General features: G+C 34.5%; 1 protein-coding gene across 3 annotated transcripts in view; it reads right to left on the bottom strand.

Annotated features, from left to right (window-relative positions):
• Positions 1-21,546, bottom strand: part of LOC145279979 (uncharacterized) — a 45,347-nt gene that overhangs the window by 15,414 nt on the left and 8,387 nt on the right. Inside the window, exons 1-3 of one of the 3 annotated variants that reach the window (XM_080131572.1) lie at positions 16,576-16,948; positions 4,396-4,717; positions 1,300-1,386 (exon numbers count right to left, since the gene is read on the bottom strand). In XM_080131572.1, the coding sequence (XP_079987698.1) occupies positions 1,300-1,386; positions 4,396-4,707 (399 nt within the window). In that variant the 5' untranslated portion in view covers positions 4,708-4,717; positions 16,576-16,948. Of the gene's footprint in view, positions 1-1,299; positions 1,387-4,395; positions 4,718-9,574; positions 9,792-16,575; positions 16,949-21,546 lie in introns of those variants that run through there. The other 2 variants (XM_080131573.1, XM_080131571.1) reach the window with 2 other exon arrangements.

The raw sequence follows: 21,546 nt of genomic DNA on the forward strand, positions 1-21,546 counted from the left end.
AATGAATATCACATTCAAATTTGGGGCAGACAAGTAGTTTTCTGGATATTAAGGCATTTATTATCCAATATAATCCATTATGTTTTCACTGGTGGCCATGTTTTTCCCAACTGAAAATGTACTAATGCGCATGCATGATACAACCCCCCTACCTCCCTACATTAAGAATGGCGATGGCCACTGAAATTTATTAATACAATGTTTTAATATCCAGAAAACCTTGTGATATTCGTTTTCAGCACACCCAAAAACCTATAGAAGTCATCAATTTGAAGATGAGTGTTTAATTGATGTTAAAGTAAAAATTTAATAGATATTAAACACATTAATTAATAAATATTCCAAAAATTTTAGTTTCTTTGAAGCATTTTAAAAGGATTGAGGGCAGGCATTATACAGGCATAACCTCTCATTTGAAAGTTCAAATATTTTGGATTTGCATTAAATTTGATGTATAGTCACTAGACACCAATTAAGCAAGATTCCTTGAATTTCAATTTCTTCTTAAGACCCCTTAAGCTTAGACATGTTATAAATTCATTTATCATCATTTATAACAACAGTGGAATCAAATTCTCTATCCTGTATACTTTTAATCTGTGGAAACTGTTTGGAAGATGTTTTATTTGAAAGCTATCTTCCAAGAGTCTCTTAATACTCTGGGGTCATAAGGGTGCCGCATTATTGTCTTGAACAAGAATAACTTGGTGATGCCCACCTCTCTTCAGGCTTCAGAGTACATACAACACCTGTGGTCACCCATTTTAGTGTTAACCAGACTCAACGTTGCTTAACTTCGATGAATGGGAATCGGTGTCTCAATGTGATTATGCCTGTCTTGTTGACACATAAAACCAACAATGACCACTGAGGTGATTATTTAATTTTGCTAAACTTAGGCTACTATGTGTGGTTTTATGGAAGGCTTTAAATTTGTTTTATATGTGTAGGGGTGCTACTTGGACTTAGGATAAGTGGAAGGGTAAGTAATTTTTGTTATTTCATTATTTTTCAGAATTTTGGTTTTTCAGATGTCGATAAGATAAATGAACATTGAACTAAAATTCTGAAATAAAAACAAACAATTTCAACATGTTAACAGTATACAGGTTGGTAAAGAATTTAATTCTACTGCATTTGCTTTTTTTTTTTTTTGTTTTGTTTTACGAGTTCTTGATTGTTAACTATTCTGCACTTTTATAACCATTTTTGTATTTAGGCAAATGCAGACTGTAAGAAAGTAAATTGCTCTTTCAAAGAAAAATACAAACAAAAAAAAAAAATAATAAGTAAACTTACCTTAAATGGATTTAATGAAACCAAAGAGACAAAAACTTTTCCGGCCAGGTGAGAAATATAAACAGAGGATGCGTAGAAACGCTCAACCTGAAATGAATAATTGTTTTTAATAAAAAATGGAGAAAGTTCATTGTGATGATCTATGGAAGTGAAACTTGACCAGTTAGGGTCGAGGACATGCGCTGCATGGAAAGAAAATATGCAATAATGATAAAACAGATTTGCAAGATAAATTTTAAAGACAGGCTTATGTTTGAAGACCTCAGCATATAATTAAATCTGGATAGTATAGAGAAACGTAGGCAGAACAAGAGACTGTGATGATATGATTACAGTAAAAAAAGGATGAGATTAATAAATGCAGAACAGTTGAGGTAGCAGTGTCAGTTCATAAGGAAAAACCAAGGAAAACATGGTAAGAAGTGATGAACTTGAGAGAAAAATGGATAAATAAAGACCTGGTTAGTGATAGTTTAGTTCGAAAGCTAATTTTTTAAAAGCTGTAGAATACATGCCAGGGATGTTAAACCAAAGATGATAATGATGAAGTAATGTTTTTTCTCTTTAACTGACCACACATCAACTAGCTCTCAATACGCGGCACCAGACACAGCTGGCTTTCAGTGCACGGCACCAGACACAGCTGGCTCTCAGTGCACGGCACCAGACACAGCTGGCTCTCAGTGCACGGCACCAGACACAGCTGGCTCTCAGTGCACGGCACCAGACACAGCTGGCTCTCAGTGCACGGCACCAGACACAGCTGGCTCTCAGTGCACGGCACCAGACACAGCTGGCTCTCAGTGCACGGCACCAGACACAGCTGGCTCTCAGTGCACGGCACCAGACACAGCTGGCTCTCAGTGCACGGCACCAGACACAGCTGGCTCTCAGTGCACGGCACCAGACACAGCTGGCTCTCAGTGCACGGCACCAGACACAGCTGGCTCTCAGTGCACGGCACCAGACACAGCTGGCTTTCAGTGCACAGCACCAGACAGCTGGCTCTCAATGCATGACTCCAGACACAGCTGCCAGGCCAACTCGCTTTGAAAGGGGTAAGAGTGATGCATGGAGAGAAATGATGCGAAAATGATACAATGGATGTGTAATATGAGTCTTAAAGACAGGCTTAGATCTGATGACCTAAGGTGATATTTTTCTGGATAGTGCACAAATATTGTTTTTTTTTGTACAGAAAAAACAATAACACACAGAAAATATGAGTTTATTAACATTTCTAAGAAAATAGTGTTCAGTTTATTTCAGATATAGAACTGATCCAAGTGAAATTAATTAATTAATATCAATAAATACTCAGAATACAGGGTGGAACGGTAAAATTGTCGCCATAGACAAGTCGACATGATTCCATTTCCATTTCATAAAAACTGTTTGTTTTTTTTTGTTGCAGACCATCTACTAGTTGGCTAGTCGTGTACAAATCCCAGGAGTGATAAGAGCCTTCTATCATGTATGAAAGTGACGCAATGTTTAACAAGTGAGATTGGAGATGTGCCGCTGTACAACTCATGCTATCTACCGATCCAAGTTATGACAACAGGACCATTGCCAGCACCCTCAAAATGCAAATCCGTACAATTCAACACTTGAGGGCACAACTCAACGCATAAGACAACCCTTTTCCAGCCACGGTTATAGTCTTTGGTGGGATTTCAAGTGAGGGCCATACAATGCCACCTCACATCTTAAAAAGTCGGCTTGAAAATCAACACCAAAGTGTACCTGGATGTGCTGAAGAGTGTGATGGTGCCCTGGTACAATCAGGTGGCCGCTGGCAGACCCTGGGTGAAACAGCAGGACTCTGCATCAACCCACAAGACAAAAGAGACCCAGGCCTGGCTTTAGAAGGAGAGCTACAAGTTTGTACCCTTCTCTCATTGGCCCCCTTTCCTCCCTTGACCTGAACCTGCTGGACTACTTCGTTTGGTCATACGTCGAGAACATCACCAGCATAAACTCCCACAATACCAAAGCCAGTCTGATCGCCGCCATCCGCCGAGTATTCGCCAAGCTCCCACCAGCATTTGTAGAAAAGACATGCTCCCAGTTACGAACTCATATCAAGTCGGTGATTGAGGCTGAAAGTGGCTACATTGAATAGACGTCAGCTCTACTACATAATCAAGTTCCCTAAATTGATTTTTCCAATAAAATTTTTAAAATGAAGCTGTAGTGTTGTCTTCTTTAGGGCAAGAATTTTATTGTTCCACCTTGTATAAGTTTGTGTTACATAGTTCAATACAAATTGTTGCAATATTTTGGACATATTAATGGGGTATGATCCCACACAGTCGGACGATTCTATTTATAAACGATGCTGCTAAGAACTGACGAATCAAATAAATTCACGTTCTGCTACCAACCAATCAGAAACCAGAATTGCTTCATAAATATTAAATCTTTTCTGGAGCAATTTCACATGTTCTTTTCCCGGGTTTCGACACGGTAAGCATATTTTGTTCTGTGGAACTGTCTACTACAAACAAGTCACCTCCCAGGACTTGTGTGTAACAGCGAACCATCTGTAACTGTTCTGAAAGTCAAAATGGCTTACACTTCTACACAAATAATAAAATCACGTTGTAAGAGACAATCTTTAATTTGCTTTTTCATACGAGCACCTCTTGGCAGACAATATTCTTTTCTATTTTTTTGGCCTTGTTTCTTTCAAATGTTCTCTTTTTTACGTAATGTTTCACTGACTTCTTTCGTCAGTAAAGAACCATGTCACGTTCAAATTACTGAGAGTTCCTTTCTCACACCATTACAACAACAATCATTATTTTGAAGATATTCGAAAACGAGGCTATATCAAAGGGAATTCACTCTCATATTCGTGTTCAGGATTGCCACATTGGCCTTTTTTAAGCAAAATTTTGCAAATTTGGCCTTTTTTGAAACAGTTTGACCTTCAAACACTGTATTTGACCTTTTTCAAAGCATAATGTACGGACTAACTAAGGAACAATACAAAATTTTTAAAAAAATCTTTTTTTACGACTGAAAAAAAACACCCATTCAACACATACAATGTACCATTCGACATATGCGAGGTTCTAAGGATTTACTTACCAGCTTTTGGCAAAGCGAATGTTTTGTGAAAAGATTCCTGATCAAATGTAAGCATTGTTTTTCATGCGCTGCTTGCGAGAGGAGGATGCTGAACAAACTAAGTTGTAAAACTTCTTCGCAGTGTAGGCAATGATCAGTTGTTTCTTGCAAATGTAGGCCGGAACATGGAGGACATCTACGAACTGCAGAGTTGGTAAACAGCCGAGATTCAATTGCTTCATCCCATAATTCCGTAATGGTTTTCCAACCATTTGAAAGCAAAGTGTCATAAATTCTTTTCCAGTATTCGAGCCCAGCGGATGGATGATTCATGAAGATAGACCTAAAAATAAAACACACTTTTTAAAAATATATATTAAGATTATAATGTATAAAAAAGATTATTAAAATACACACACACATATATATATATATATATATATATATATATATTAATAAAAGGTGGAAACTTCAAAACTCATTTACTTCTGTTTGTGTTTACCCAAATATCTTTATACTAAACAATGCTTTAAGCTAACTACATCAACATATTATATATATATATATATATATATATATATATATATATATAATAGAAAAATATCATTGAAAATTTATTCAAATTTTCAAAAGAAGATTATAAACCTGAAAGGAAGGTATACACAATTTTAATTATCCGACAAGTACAAATAAACAAGAATGGCCTTATTCCGCGGAGTTTCAAAAAAATGCAATTCTTCGCATTAAAGGAAAGAGGTTTGCAAAATATACAATAAATAAGCGGTGACAGGGCAAACCAGGACCTTCACTTTTTTCTCTCACGATTATATCTCTCCTGTGCATGTACTCTTTTTTTTATTACATTTTTCAATATTAAAGGAAACTATAAATAAGAAATTAATCATACTTGCACCAAAAAAGTTATTAAACAGTGACTGTTTATAGGGATTCAAAGAGATTAAGAAAGCAGGAAATGGGAAAAAGAGAGAAAAAGGATATGGTATGCTTTGCTCGGGCCCTATGTACTGTTTATAACTTTATGTGCATACACCAAGTAGTTGTGAAGGGTCAGGGAGGATGGAAAGATCGAGGTGAGACAGTACTGACCAAATCTCCACTGGAAGTGTGCAGTTCAAATCTAGTACCTTGGGGAGTCATTTTGTCACCCAAACCGCAGAAAACACCAATGGCCGATGCCAACGACAAATCAGTGACAATGGCTGTTGCGATAACATGCAATCATCTGCACAAGTGGTCAAGAGGTGGAGAACACTGAAATCTGGGGAGACTTGTTGTCACTTGGTCTCCAGGGAACACCATAGGTTACTGCCAGTGAGTGATCACAAATGATGGCCTGTGAGACAACTAATACGCTACACATTTTGATGAAAAACATGGGAAAAAAATGGACATAGAAGAACAGAAAAACAAAACTTTAAATATAATTTCTGTATTTAAAGTAATAGTTATTTAAATATTTCAACATATAATCTTGTGGGCAAAATCCAGCTTCCCGATAAGGGGCACTCTGGATAGGAACAAAAATAATCTCAGTCATGAAAGATTTCTCCTCCACCAACTGAGGACAGAAAAGATAAAGTGTAACATCAAAACAGATACTACACTATGATCTTGTTCCAAAGGCCAAAAGATATTTGTGTTTAATGTTTCTTTGATTGTTTGTTCCCTAAATTCATAATTAAGTTTTATCAGTATTAAATTGTATATTGCTTTAAAATTACTTAATTTTACAAAGATAATGTTTATATTTTATATTGAATAAAGTTCAGTTTAAGTATTAATCGAACTGTGTTCCTTTTTCTTTTTAAAAATGTTTTATTGCTCTTTTTCAAATGGCCCTCATATAGTACTGACAGTCTGACAAATCTTACCTACATTGTCTGCAGACATTTTTCAGTTAACAGGCCTTCTTCTTACTCTCGGTGGCCATGATTCTGCTTGCCATTTTCATGTTAAGAAGGGTTTTCTGCCTTTGGTTTACTTTGGCCTCACTGTTGTTCTGCGAGACTGTGAACATGGTGGTGTATGCGAAAAATTCATCCCCGACAATGTTTTAGGTCAAACGTCAATGTTAGCTTTATTTAAAAAAAAAAAAAAAAAAAAAAAAAAAAACGAGATTTTTTTTTTTTTTTTTTTCCACTTACATTACAAACTTTATTTGAACTTTTTAACAAACTTTTACATGCATAAAAAAATAAAAAAATGTAATTTATTGCACCGAAAAATCGTCCCCGGATTTTTGGGAAAAGATTCTTCCAATTGTTTTTTGGTATGAACGGGCAAAAAATGGGCGGGCAAAAATAGGGGGACCTAGTTTTGAAAGCCGATTTATCATGATTTTTTGTAGGTTTCCGACTATTTTTTTTATTGTATTTGAAAGATTAGAGACTAAAGTTAATTTCCTAAAGGAAAAAAATATTTGTACATGTGAAAAAAAAAAAAAAAGTTATGAAAATATTTTCACGGCGAGCTAACCAATTCAGCTAAATTTTGAAGTTAAATAAATTCATTGTAAAAATCCTTTAAACGATAAATATTAGTTTTCTGGGTCTATTTCAAAGATAATTAGTAAAGTCCTAAGATATTGAATTAAATAAAAAACAAAACAAAAAATAACACCTTGTTTATACAAAATACAGTTTAATTAGCCCTCAAAAAGCAAGTAATTACGCTGTTCGGCAAAACGCAACCGATATAAAAGTTTGTAAGCACGAATATACGGAAGCCTAAAATTGCAACCAATAAAAACGCCGTTTCAAAATGAAGTCAAGATAGTAAAAGGAGGTAGAGGTGTCAGATTTCTTTTATTTTTTTCTCAGACGTGCATCCATACCTTCCTGTTCTGAACGTTTGTATCAATTTTTATCATTTTTTAATTTAATTATTTTTTATGTTCCTGTTTTTAAATCATTATTTATTTTAACTATTGTTCAAGATTATATAAAAATTATGTTACGCCGAAAGTTTCACATTCTTGCGAACAAGGAAATTATTAAAATCTTGCTTATAAAAATTATGTGAAATCTGTAATTTAGAAAAAAGAAGTAGAAATATTTTTGCTATTAGAAATTTTTTTGTGTGGAAATATTGAATAAACAATGCTTAATTCAATGATAATATCGGTAGTTCGAGAAATTCATTTTTCTTCGAGTTATAACGAATTCATTAATACGGACTCTAGGCCTTTTTTCGTAATGTAAAAATTATTTTATTTTTATCGTTACAAATTACGATGCTTTATCTATAAAAAAAAAAAAAAAGCAAAAGTAAATTCTTGCGTTTTTTATTTACTACTGAAAACCATAACTTTAGTAAAGGTATTTTTTGTTTAACCAAAATAATATATTTCCACTCAGACTTAAATAAAAATAATTAGTTCATTATATTCCGCCATCATTATTTGATAAATACTGAAAATTTTATTAAAATTGGTTGTTTCCCTGCTTTTTTTATGAATTTTTAAGTAAAGGGAGGGGTCAAAATGTTTATACATTTTGAGCGGTGCCGGGAAAACTCGTCTCCGGAAAACCCGTACCTGGAAAACTCGTACCCGAAAAAAATCACCTCTTTTTGCTAGGTAGGAAAACTGGTCCCTTATTGAATAAATATCGATTGAAAACAAATTTTATTACCGTTCTTGAATGAGATATTGTTTCTAAAAGAGACTATGCACCCCCATAATATTAAAAAATATATATATTTTTAACTCTTGCTTAAAAAAAATTAACTTGCACCGAGTCAAGATACGAAAAACGAAACCAAATATATATTAAAAAAAAATACTCTAGTTTTAACACTTTTTGTGTCATTACGAAACAAAAATAAAGAAAAGAAAACACGTATTATCAAAGAAAGCAATTATTTTATTTAGAAAAATTAATTCAGTTTAAATAATTCTTGTGTTATTACAAAACAACAAAAAAGAAAACACGGTCTTATGTAATTTTAGTACCGCGCTGAAATAATAACGTTATTATTTCGAAAGCCATTCTTAACATGGGGAGGAGGGGGTATCGTTTAAAAGTCATTTCGGGGGCACTTGTGCAGTACTTAAAAATATACAAATTTATTTTCTTTTGAAGGTGGGGGAGGCCCGTTTTAAAACTATATCTACCTCAGTATTTTCTTTAATTTTCGGACATTTTTTGTTAAAAATTATTTACTAAGTAATGTGGAGTGCGACATTATTTGTTATTTCTTTTTAACTAAATAAACTCTTTAAAATAAGTTTAAACACCAAAAACTTACAAAGCTAGGTAGAAAACGAAAACTTAGAAAAATCAATTTAATTTTTTAAAAACAATAAACATGTAAAAATATTTTTAAAAATATTATGGAATGTGCATTACTGCAGTGCATTATTACCTAAAAATATACAAATTTATTTTCTTTTTTTTTGGGGGGGAGGGCTCGTTTTAAAACTATATCTACCTTAATATTTTCTTTAATTTTCTATTTTTGAGTAATTATCCTCCTAAGACGTGATCCTCTTATGTCGGACATTTTTTGTTCATAAGTAACACTCGGCATTTTTTATTTTTAACTAAATGAACTCTTTAAAATAAGTTGAAAGACCAAAAACTTTCCAAGCTAGGTAGAAAACGAAAACTTAGAAAAATTAATTTAGTTTTTTTAAAACAACAGTAAACAAGTAAAAATATTTTTTAAAAATATTATGGGATATGTATTCTCTTTGAAAGACAATATCTTCTTCAAGAACAGTAATAAAATGTGTTTTCAATCGATGTTTATTCAATAAGGGACCAGTTTTCCTACCAAGCAAAAGGGGACGAGTTTTCCGGGGTCGAGTTTTCCTAAATTCATTTTGAGCATCGGCATTCATTTTGACCGTACCTATTTTTTGGAAATGAATTTTTTTTCAATCGGCATTTTTTGGAATCGAAATTTAAAAAGATTTTTTTTTTTTTTTCATTTGTCACTTTGCCACTCATGTATTGGATACGTTATATATATATATATATATATATATATATATATATATATATATATATATATATATATATATAATGCCTGATTAAAATACATGCGAAATGTAAAAAAAAAAAAAAAAAAACTTTTTGTTCCATAAATTAAAAAGATTTATATCATAAAAGATCTATAAAATCCATTTTTAAGTACGTAAAAGTTTAAGAAGTTCGAATAAAGTTTGTAATGTAACTTGTAAGTGAAAAAAAAAAAAACACCTCGTATTTTGGTAAATATAGGGATACGTTACAACAGAACACCGACCACTCTAATTTGTTTTTGTTTTTGTTTTTTTTTAGGAGTAATCGAGGTTGCTGACAACGAATCTGATAATCAAACCCGGGGCAAATTTAACGTTTGCATGAACACACGAACTACTTTCCGTCATTTTACAGCTTCCGTTTACGCTAAGCGCGCGCGGCAGCATAAACGATGGTTGTTGAATGTGCCTTCACGTAGAGAACTTATACAAAAAAGAAGAAAAGCACTCCAAGTGGGGGGGGGTAATGTCGGAAAGACATAGCGCGCCCCAACACCACCCCGCCCCCGCCTCCTCCCCCAAGGTAAACAGTAAAATCTCCGAAAAATTTTAAATGGTGTTGTGGTGTTCTAATCGGTAAATGTCGGTGCGCCGGTGCGTGCGGTGCGTTACTTACGGAAAAACGGTTAATTAAACTGAGAAGCACCTTTTTCTGTTTACATTGGGGAAGGAGGCGGGTGTGGTGTTGGGGCACGCGCAGAACAACAGGGAGGCCAAAGTAAACCAAAGCCGGGTTTTCTAAATAGTAACATGATTATTTCAAAACTCATTCTAAATTGGGGGGAGGGGGCTTTGTTAATTATCATATTTCTACACAGTAAGTATCAATCGTCGACTATTTTCAAAGATTTATAAAACAATTCAAATAGCATTTTGTACAATCACGATGAAATAATACGATTCGGCTGTGTTTTAAAATCAAAATAAATCTTTATCTATTTCACAATGTTCAATCAATTACAAAACATTTGAAAAATATATTAAGTAAGGTCTACTCCTATAATATACTCCTTATCCACTAAGTGTAATTTTATGTTTGCAAAAATATATGCAAACATTACACAAAGTTTTACAGTAATTGGAAAATGTAAAAACTAATTAATTATTAAAAGTTTTTAAAAAAAATCAGAATCAGTAATTGTATCGGAATTGGAAATTTAGAAGAGAATCGGTAATTGTATCGGAATTGAGTAAAATTTTGGAATCGTCCTATCACTTTTTTTAAAAAATTTTTTACATAGGTATCACCACTTATAAAGGCCAAGAGGCCACTCGAGAATAAGGGTTAAAGAGTGTACAGTAGAAATTGGACAATATAGTAACTGCTAGTAATGGACATTCGGTAAATTTATTTACTTATATGGAACGGCTCATCAAAAACTTGTTTACGTTAGACTTGAAGACAACCATATTGTAGTCAGCTGGAAAGCAGAAAAACGGAAGACAATTCCATAGGCGTGTAGTTCTAAGAAAGAAGCTTTGTTCATGGAATCTACGCTTAGGTTTAGGCACAGATAAAGAGTAGGGGAAACTAGTGATAGTGTTTTCTGCTAGACGTGTGTTTCTTGTGAAAGTTTGGCGAGAGGGGACCATAGAATGGAGCTCAGCCGAGCACTTTCCATGAAAATAACGATAAAGCAGAGACAAACTCGCAACATCTCTTCTGTGAGAAAGAGGTGGCAGGGAAGAGAAAAGGACATCCCCCACAGGTCTACGAAGTCTATTTTCAAGGCAGGATAAGTCCTTTCTAGCAGCTCCTGACCAGATGTGGCAACAGTACTCCATCCTTGGACGTACCTGGCTCTTATATAGATAGAGAATTGCATCAGCAGTGAGATATCTACTGGATCGATAGAAGGATCCCACTATTTTTCCAGCGGCCTTGGCAACAGATTTAATGTATGTGTTCCATTTAAGATCAGGAGTAAAGGACAAGCCCAGAAGCTTATCAAAACATGAGGCCTCCCCAAGACGAGAGCCATTCATTTCAATTGATGCCAGATGGGGATCAGAGCGTTGATGATGTAAAGATAAAAGTTTGGTTTTAGATGCATTAAAAGTAACAAGCCACCTCTTTCCCCATTGTACCACTTGCTCAAGATCAGAGGAGAGAGAATCAGAGAGAACTTGGTCGTTTACTGTCTTAGATGTGCTACCATAGATAGTAGCGTCATCAGCATAAATGTCTACAAATGATGTAAGGATGTTATTTGGAAGATCATTAATATAGATCAGGAAAAGAGTTGGGCCCAGGATGGACCCCTGAGGGACTCCAGCATTAATACTAAGAGCTTCTGATTTCTGCCCATCAACCACTACTCTTATGAACCTATCAGAGAGAAATGATTTAATGATTGAGAAAACATTTCCAGCTATACCATAGCTGGAGATCTTGTGAAGTAAACCTTTATGCCTTACTCTATCAAAGGCCTTTGATATGTCAAGAGCAATTGCCCTAGAAAGGTAGTTTCCGTCAAAAGATTCGATAATCCTATGAGATATAACTGTAAGCAAATTTGCTGCAGATCTAGCAAAACGGAAACCATATTGCGTGTCACTAAGAAGGTTATTTTTGCTGAGATGGTTGATTACTTCTCTATTTAACACAGATTCCAGCAACTTACTCATGATGCACAGGAGACTTATTGGCCTGTACTGTGAGGGAAATGAGCGATCTCCTGAATTCTTAAATATGGGGCATACTGATGAGATTTTCCAGAGTGATGAGAAGCAATTCTCCTTAAGACAATTCATATCTATGTGTGTGTGTGTGTGTGTGTGTGTGTGTGTAGTAATTAAATGGTAATTATTAAAAACCTGAAAAAAGTGCTCAATACTATTGTAGAGCAAAAATATTGTAGAGATCAAATACGGTAAAAAAATTACACACACACGGAGTTCCAAAAGTAATATTTTTTATTCTGTCCGAATGGATCAGATGGGGTTGCAAATTGCATTGTTATGATGACTGAACTTATGCATTTATGATGTGAAAGTTTCATCTCTCTGTTGCCGATATTTATGGTGCAAAACTCAAAGAAAGTAACCTCTGTCATGGACATGCCTCAAAAGTAGAGATGTGTCATTACATTCCTGGCAAAAGTTCATTGAAAATGGTGGTAACTCTATGTAGAAAAATTAATTTTGGGGCACAAACGGTAACATGTTTTGATGGTACAACTCCTGTCTTCATAGCTCTTCAACTTTTTTTTAGTTAAAAAATAGGAATTTGGAACAAACTTTTATTAATATATTAATCATAAATGAAAGTATGGAAGACCTAAAAGTTCAATGTTTGACTCACTATAGCTTAATTTTTATTCTTTTTATGTACTAGCAGTTCAGCCCGGCTTTGCTCGGGCCCTATATACTGTTCATAACTTATATATATATATATATATATATATATATATATATTAAAAAGTTTGACTCATGTTCAGGTAACCTACATCTAAAATTTCAAGTGTTTAGACCCCAAATTGGCGGAGGTGTTTGGTAGAGTCTGCAAAGGTCAATTCTTTCAACTTTGACTTCTTGGCAGCCAAATTTTCCCCCAAAACTGATTAAAAAGCTTGCTACATGTTTGAATACCCTTTATGTAAAATTTTAAATGTTTAGACCCAAAATTGGCTGAATAATTTGCTAGAGACCGCAAAGATCAAGTCTTTTGAACTTTGACCTGTTGGCAGCCAAATTTTTGGCCAAAAACTGATTAAAGAGCTTGCCATATGTTTGAATACACTTTATGTAAAATTTCAAATGTTTAGACAAAAAATTGGCTGAGAGGTAAAAAATTTTTAACTTTGACCTCAATTTTGATCCCTTAACATTTATTGTTTTGGGCTCAAATCAAATTAAAAAGTTTGAACAATGTCCAAAGAACCTACATCTAAAATTTAAAGTGTTTAGACCCAAAATTGGCAGAGGAGTTTGGTAGAATTTTTCAAGAGGTCAAATCGTTGAACTTTGACCCCTTGACAGCCAAATTTCTAGCTGAAAACCGATTAAAAAGATTTTCCCAAATCTCAATACCCCTTATGTTAAATCTCGAGTTTGTAGATTGAAAATTGATAGAGTAATTTGGTAGGGAAATGTACACACACACAGACAGACAGACACACACAGAAATTTCACTTTTATACATATATAGATATTCTGATAAAAAGGGAAAAATTTCTGTTTTCCAGGTTGAAATTTATCCATCTAACACTGATCAATGGCTAGTTATGACTTTGAAGGAGCATTTTTTTTAACTCCTTACATCCGATGACTTCATGTCTTGTCTAGAGCCAATTTCCATTAAAAAAAAACAAAAACAAAAAAAAACACCAATCCTTCTCTGCTCATCTTTGCATTTTTTTTTCTGTTTGGTTTACTTGTCTTGGATTTCTCCTTGCACCTCGATGAGCAATGGCGGGTTCGGCAAAAGTGCAGTTGGATATTGTGGTACCTTTTGCTTCTCTACAAATTTCTCATTGAGCAGACAGCAAATTCGAGTGTATTTATTATTTCTCAAGATCGGAGAAGGTCAATAAATTGTCAGAAGTATGGTTGGAGATTCTGAAATCTTTGCTTCATTATAAACTCCTCAATGTGTGGGCACCTAATTAGACGACATCCATTATTTCTAAAGACAAAAGGAGGTCAATAAAACCTCAGTAGTGCGGTTATTGATTATGCAACCCTTGCTTCACTATAAACTCATTGCGCAAGCATTCTTACAGAGGTTATCCATTGTCTCTTCAGATAACTGATGTACTGACCTACCTTTCAGCAAGTTTTACTAGTTTAGTAAAAAAGGTTTTTCTTTTACTTTAGACCTGTTGAATGTTGCTAAGAGCAAAATATAGTATCTGTTCTGATACTATGCACCGTCTTTTCTGTCCTTGGTTAGTGCAAAAGAAATCCAGTGTTCTTTTCTTTTTTTTTTTTTTCTTTTTGGGAGGAGCTGAATTTTCCTCACAAAAAACCAAGGTGTTCTAACTCTGCCTTTATGAGAAGGCAAGTAAATAGAAAAATTCACATTTTGTTTTTTTGTTGTTGTTAAAAAACACCTAATAATGTTACTAGAAGCTCTCATTCTTTCATAAAGGATCCCAGGGATATCCTATACGATAAATTTGGCCACTGTCCACCTAAAAGCTCGTAACGCCCCCCCCCCCACTTCCTGGTGGGTGATGCGGCCCCCATTGGGAAACCCTGATCTATACACTATGAACAAAACTGTGCCGTGGATGTTTTTTTGTTTTTTTTAACCTAAGCCTAAACTAAGTTTTAGTTATTTATTTTTCTTATTCACTTCAACCAGGCATGCTGCCACTTGAAAATAAGAGGCGGCTATTTGGGACCACGTCTACAGGGGCACTATGTAGGGAGTTGAGTAGCAAAATATCTATTTGCATTATATTTAAGTTTTTGCATGTTAGTATAATCAAGAAAGCAGGAAACAGAAAAGGAATTCTGAAGTTTAGCAGTTTAAGAGAAGAAGCTATTAGAGAAGATTTTCTGGCATCTAGGGGCTTCTACAGTGAAGAGGTGGAATTTTGCTGTTTGTCAGGTTAGTCAGCAATATTTAGGTCAAGGGGGGGGGCACCAGTGCTACAAGTTTAGCTTACAAAATTGGTTTAGTTTAGTTCGTATTATGAGAAGCATCATAGTTTGTTTTGTGTTTTCTCCTTTCATGGTCGGAACTGGCTTACGTCATAACTGAAAATTTCTGGATACGTATCCCTAAAAAGCACCAATACTTGAAACAAACATTTTAAATAATAAACATTTCAGTCATCAGTTTGTTATAAACACGAGACAAAAAAAAAAAAACTTTAGCATTTATTCATATAAATAGATAAACATCAATACGAGGGAGTTCCAAAAGTAAAGCCTCCTATTCTTTAATTCCGCCTGAATGGATCAGTAGGGATTGCAAATTGCATTGCGATGATGACCGGACTTATACATTTATGACTTGGACGTTTCATCTCTCTTTTGCAGATATTGACAGTGTGAGACCTTAAAAAAGTGACCCCTATCATGGACGTACATCAAAAGCAAAGATGCGTCATTGAATTCTTCCATACAGAAAAAATTGAACCGATGAACATGCTACCGGCGTCTGTTGAACGTTTATGAAGCCAATGCAGTTGATGTCAGTACAGTTAGGAGATGGGTTCGTCGATTTTAGTGTGTCAACAAAGATTTGAGTGATGAAGTGCATTCCAGGCTTGTATGACTGAGGTATGAAAAAAAGCTGTGAAAAAGTGCATTGAGAATGCTGGTGACTATGTGGAAAATTAATTCTGGAGCGCAAAAGGTTGCCCGTTTTAATGGTACCACTTCCGTCTTCCTAGCTCTTCCTTCACGTTTTAGTTTAGTTTTTTTTTTTAGTTTAGAAAAATATCAGGCCTTGTTTTTGGAACAACTTTCACATTTTAGTACAACCCGGATATAAGAGACCCGAATATAACGAAAACTGATATAAGAGAGATTTTCTCTGGCCCCAAGTTAGAGCCTGTGTTAAGGTTCAGTGGAACCCGAATATAAGATCCAGGATATAAGAGAGCTGTGTGGGACTCAGAAAAAGAAGTATCTTATATCCGGGTTACACTGTAATTGTGATATTTTTCAAGATATTCACACGTAATCGCCTAAAAAAAAAAGTAGGATCTCATTGGGGTGGGGGGGGGGAGTGATCGTGTTAATCTGCTATAATACTAAAAGAATTCCAAAAGTAAGCATCAAAGAGGAGGAGGAAAGTCCATGGACTGAAAACCGAAATTCTGGTAAATTTCTTTTCATATAAACGAATGAACGATAACACTGCTGGGAAATGCCCCCCCCCCCTCCATGTTAACAATAAGATTAACAAAAAAAATACTAATAAACAAAAAATAAAAAAACTAATAATAACGAAAATTCATTCAGACATAAAGAAAAAAAACTAAATAAATAAATACGGACAACAGAGAGCAGCAGCTAGCGTCATGTCTCATAGTCGTAAATTATAATAAAGCGTGCCGATTTGATAATTCCAGTAGTCGTAAAAATAATGTGTCACCATTTTTCGATGGATACCTACACCTGAAGACGGACCGAAACATCCTGGACAGCCAAAAAAAAAAAAAAAAAAAAAAGAAAGATAATTGCATTTTACTTACTACAGGTAATCCGAATATAGAAGCGAATGACAATTTGACATCTTAAAAATGCCAACCAAAACGAAGAAAGAAACGAGTCAACGCAAGTTGAAAGTTGCCTTATTAGCGAAATCAAATAAATTAATGCAAGGTGTTTGGTCAGATGGTGGTGCGTGCGGTGCGGAGTTTTGCGTCGCAAAAGAGGCCGCGTATCGGTAGATTTTCGGACTTTGTTTCGAACTTTCTCAGAAAAAAAAAAAAAAAAATCTCATTTTTAATATAAGACATTGAGATATTTTCTTCTTTTGGAACACGATTAAAAAAAAAAAAAAAAAAAAAATGAGTGAAAACCAGAATAACGACCGACTCGATGTTTTTGCCGTAAACGGTGTTCGATCAGAATTGGTTCCTGATTAAGAGTTATTTTATGTTAAAAAATAAATCATGAAAAACTGGAAAAGTTTTGTATAAATTTATTTTAAATAATTTTTCTTATAAAAATTAATATTCACATAGTTGGTTTCATTTTTTTTATTAGGAAAATATAATAAAATATTTTTGTCTATTTATTTAATTAATTAATTGTGGTAAATGTGCAGTTTAGCGGCGTAAATCATTTCACAGACAAAAAAATATTTATTTTATATAAAATACATTATTACACACTCAGGCTGGAAAAAAAAACTAGAAAAAAATTAATTTTTATTATTTTTTTATCATTTTTTTAGACTAAATGTACCACATTCGAGGCCGCCATATTGCTTTTAAAATTTGGCCTTTCTAAGGTTGGACAGATTGGCCTTTTAAGGCCAAACTTGGCCTTTTTATGCTCGTTCATGGACCCTGTTTTTGGCCGCCATGTTTTTTTTTTTGTTTTTGTAATGTAAAAAAAAAGGCCAATCTGTTAAACCTTAGAAGGGCCAAATTTTAAATGCAATACGGCGGCCTTGAATGTTGTACATTTAGTAAGATAAAAAAAAAATGATTAAAAAATGATGATAATGACATTTCTTTTTCTGGTTTTATTTCAGCGTTTGGGTCTAATAATGTGTTTTATATAAAAAATATTTTTTTATAATTTATCTGTCAAATAATTTACGCCGCTAAACTACACATCGCGGTAAATGTGTGTTCAAATTTACAAAAACTATTTATTTTTATATAAAACACATTAGACCCAAAGGCTGAAATAAAACCAAAAAAAATTCATTTTTAGCATTTTTTCATCATTTTTATTAGACTAGATGTACGACGATCGAAGCCGCTGTATTGCTTTTAAAATTTGGCCTTTCTAAATTTTTGACAAATTGGTCCTTTTAAGGCCAAATTTGGCCTTTTTTTACGTTCGTTCATTACAAAATACAGTAACGTCCAAAACTAAGGGACAAAATTTGAAAACCTAATATTTGTTAGAAATAAAAACTGTGAAAAGCTGAAATTTTGACAACTGATAGTCGTTATCATCCATAATAACATACTAAAATTTGAATCATTTGCAAAGGATAGAAAAAGAATTATAACAATTATTTATTTATTTTCAAAATAAGAACGTCCAAAAGTAAGGGACAAAGTTGAGAAAAACAATGTAAAAAGTACGCTATATTCAAATCTTTGATTTCCTCTAAAGAATAAGTCTTACTTAGTCATTTGTAAACGTTGCATTAGCTGGCACCATGGCGAAACACCAAAAACTTGATTACTCTGTGAGGCAAGCTATTGTGAAGCTACACAAGGAAAAGCACGCCATTAGAGAGATTTCAGAGAAAGTGAAACGTTCCAAGAGTGTTGTAGGCAGGGTTGTTACATCCTACAATGATACTGGTAAAATAGTTAGTGCTTTTAAAACCGGCAGACCTCGCAAAATTTCAGCAAGAGAATGTCGAATAATGCAGCATATGTCATTAAAGAACTGTTTTAAGTCTTGTACAGAAATTAAAAGGGTTATGAATAGTACCTCATGTGTTAATGTGTCAAGACAGACTGTTTCTAGACGACTGCAAGAAATAGGGCTGTTTAATCGAACCCCAGGGAAAAAAACACTTGTTCGTTCGAAGAATAAGAAGAGATTAGAGTTTGCAAACAGGTATGTAATTTAATTGGAAATAATGGAAAAAACAATGTAAAGAGACGTATTGGTGAAAGATTAAGTGCAAAGTGTACTAAGAAAATTGTCACGTTTGGGGGCAGAAGCGTCATGGTATTTGGAATGTTTTCTAGCCAAGGTACAATACCTGTTTGTCCGGCTAGAAACTTGTTTAAATGTGCAGATCTATAAAAACATTGTTCAAGATCATATTGTGTCAATCATACAGAATTCAGGTTTCAATAGGGTTATCTTTATGCAAGATAATGCCCCATGTCACAAGGCAAAGGGTGTAATGAGTTACCTTAGGGAGCAAGATTTCGAAATTATGGATTGGTCACCGCAAAGTCCTGACTTAAATCTAATAGAAAATCTTTGGAAGACCTTAGAAAGTTATGGAAAGAAATCCTACTAACACGGAGGATTTGTGGGCGAAGCTTCAAGAAGAATGGTCTTAAATTAGTATCGAGGATTGTCAAGAACTGATTCGTTCTTGTAGTCGAAGATATGCAGCTGTCATTGAGAGCAAGGGCTCATTTACTAAATATTGATTGTACATGTACTTTTATTGTTTTTTGGCTGTTTACATTGTTTTTCTCAATTTTGCCCCTTACTTTTGGACGTTCCTATTTTGAAAATAAATAAATAATTGTTATAATTCTTTTTCTATCCTTTGCAAATGATTCGAATTTTAGTATGTTATTATGGATGATAACGACTACCAGTTGTCAAAATTTCAGCTTTTCACAGTTATTATTTCTAACAAATATTAGGTTTTCAAATTTTGTCCCTTAGTTTTGGACGCCACTGTATACGGCAGCCAAAACATAGTTCATGAATCTATCAAACCTTAGAAAGGCCAAATTTTATAAACAATGTGGCGGCCTCGATCGTCGTACATTTGAAATTTTTTCTGGTTTTATTTCAGCCTTAGGGTCTAATCATGTGTTTTATATAAAAGTAAATGGTTTTTATAATTTTTTTGTCTGGCAAATAATTTACGCCACTAAACTACACATTTACCAACTTCTGTTTACGATATATACGCCGGTGTCAACCCAACGTGTTCCTTTTTTGATAACAGGGTTCGTGGCTATTTGTACAACTAAACGGCAAATCTGCCTCCTTGTGTTTGTGTCGCGCTTTGTAAAATGTGCGCTAGTAACAATTTATGATGACACGCGTTGAGGATTTTGCCGATTAATGAGACGCAGTACTGTCTGAATTTTTGGTCTCAACTGCTTATTGAAAGAAAATCTGTCCCCTTTAAAGGGTTTAGGCGGTTCTCACAAAGGCCAATGCGAATAAATACAGAAGGCTCTCTGATTTTTTTTTTTTTTTTTTTTTTACATAGGCAGCACCACTTATCAAGGCAAAGAGGCCACTCGAGAATAAGGGTTAAAGAGTGTACAGTAGAAATTGGAAAATGTAGTAATCATTAGTAATGGAAATTCGGTAAATTTGTTAACTTATATGGAATGGCTCATCAAAAATTTGTTTATGTTAGACTTGAAGACAACCATATTGTAGTCAGCTGGAAAGCAGGAAAACAGAAGACAATTCCACAGGTGTGCAGTTCTAAGAAAGAAGCTTTGTTCATGGAATCTATGTTTAGGTTTAGGCACAGATAAAGAGTGGGGGAAATTAGTGATGGTGTTTTCTGCTAGATGGGTGTTTCTTGTGAAAGTTTGGCGAGGGGGAACCATAGATTGGAGCTCAGCCGAGCACTTGCCATGAAAATAGCGATAAAGCAGAGACAAACTCACAACATCTCTTCTGTGAGAAAGAGGTTGCAGGGAATAGAAAAGGACATCCCCTAAGTGGCTATGAAGTCTATTTTGAACTCTATCAAGGCATGATAAGTCCTTTCTAGCAGCTCCTGCCCAAATGTGGCAACAGTACTCCATCCTAGGACGTACCTGGCTTTTATATAGATAGAGAATTGCATCAGCAGTGAGATATCTACTGAATCGATAGAAGGAGCCCACCATTTTTCCAGCGGCCTTGGCAACGGATTTTGATTGGTCAAAATATAATTATTTGTTTACATTAATTCAGGCCTGAGCGAATTTGGTGCGCACTGCGCAGAAACGAGTTTACGCACTTTGATTTTGGACACCACATCAAATGGTAAACTTCAGTGCTGCAAAATCTTTTCCAAAACATGGATTAACATCAAGTTGCGCGTGTCTTTGTTTACGTTTGTTGTTCTGTTAATCGTTCCACTTCACGATGAATGCCCTGGAAAAGTTCTTTCTACTTAATGTTTACTAGTTTTAAAATAAACAAACGAACCTTTTTTTGCGCAAATAGCGCAAAGGGGTCTGAAATTCGAGCCTCGTTTTCAGATTGAGAAAAGTTTGGTCACGTGGTACTCAGTCAATGGTGTCCCAGCAAATAACATAGCCTCCTCTGTGCGGTCTCCGCCTTCCACACACACACATAAACGTTTTTAAAATGCAGCCCCCCCCCCTCATTTATTTTTCCTGTTCCCCAGTGTCGGTTAACCCCTAAAAAAAATGAAGATCTACTTTTTTTTTTCCTGCCTAATATGTTTAAAAGGCCTTTACAAATAATATGAAAAGAGAAATTTTGAAAAATAAATAGCATTTTAGAGTGGGGATCATTTTCCTATATAAATTTAACGTAAAGTGATCACCCACTTCTTGGCCACTTAGTGTTCAACGAGATATGTCACCATAGCATTATTTCAAGTTTGGTGAGCATGGGGAGGGTGTGGAAGTGCAGCAAACATGACAATTTTGGGGAAGGGAGAGGATTATATTTGAAACATCAACACAGTAGGTGAAAAATCCTTTGTGGAATCATTAAGATTAAAAGGTCATGTTAGATGAAAGTCCTTTGTTGAATTAATAAGATTAGAAGGTGAAAGTCTTGTGTGAAAATAA

Source organism: Euprymna scolopes, chromosome 7, assembly GCF_053919585.1.
Source record: "Euprymna scolopes isolate OS-2025 chromosome 7, ASM5391958v1, whole genome shotgun sequence".
Taxonomy (NCBI): domain Eukaryota; kingdom Metazoa; phylum Mollusca; class Cephalopoda; order Sepiida; family Sepiolidae; genus Euprymna; species Euprymna scolopes.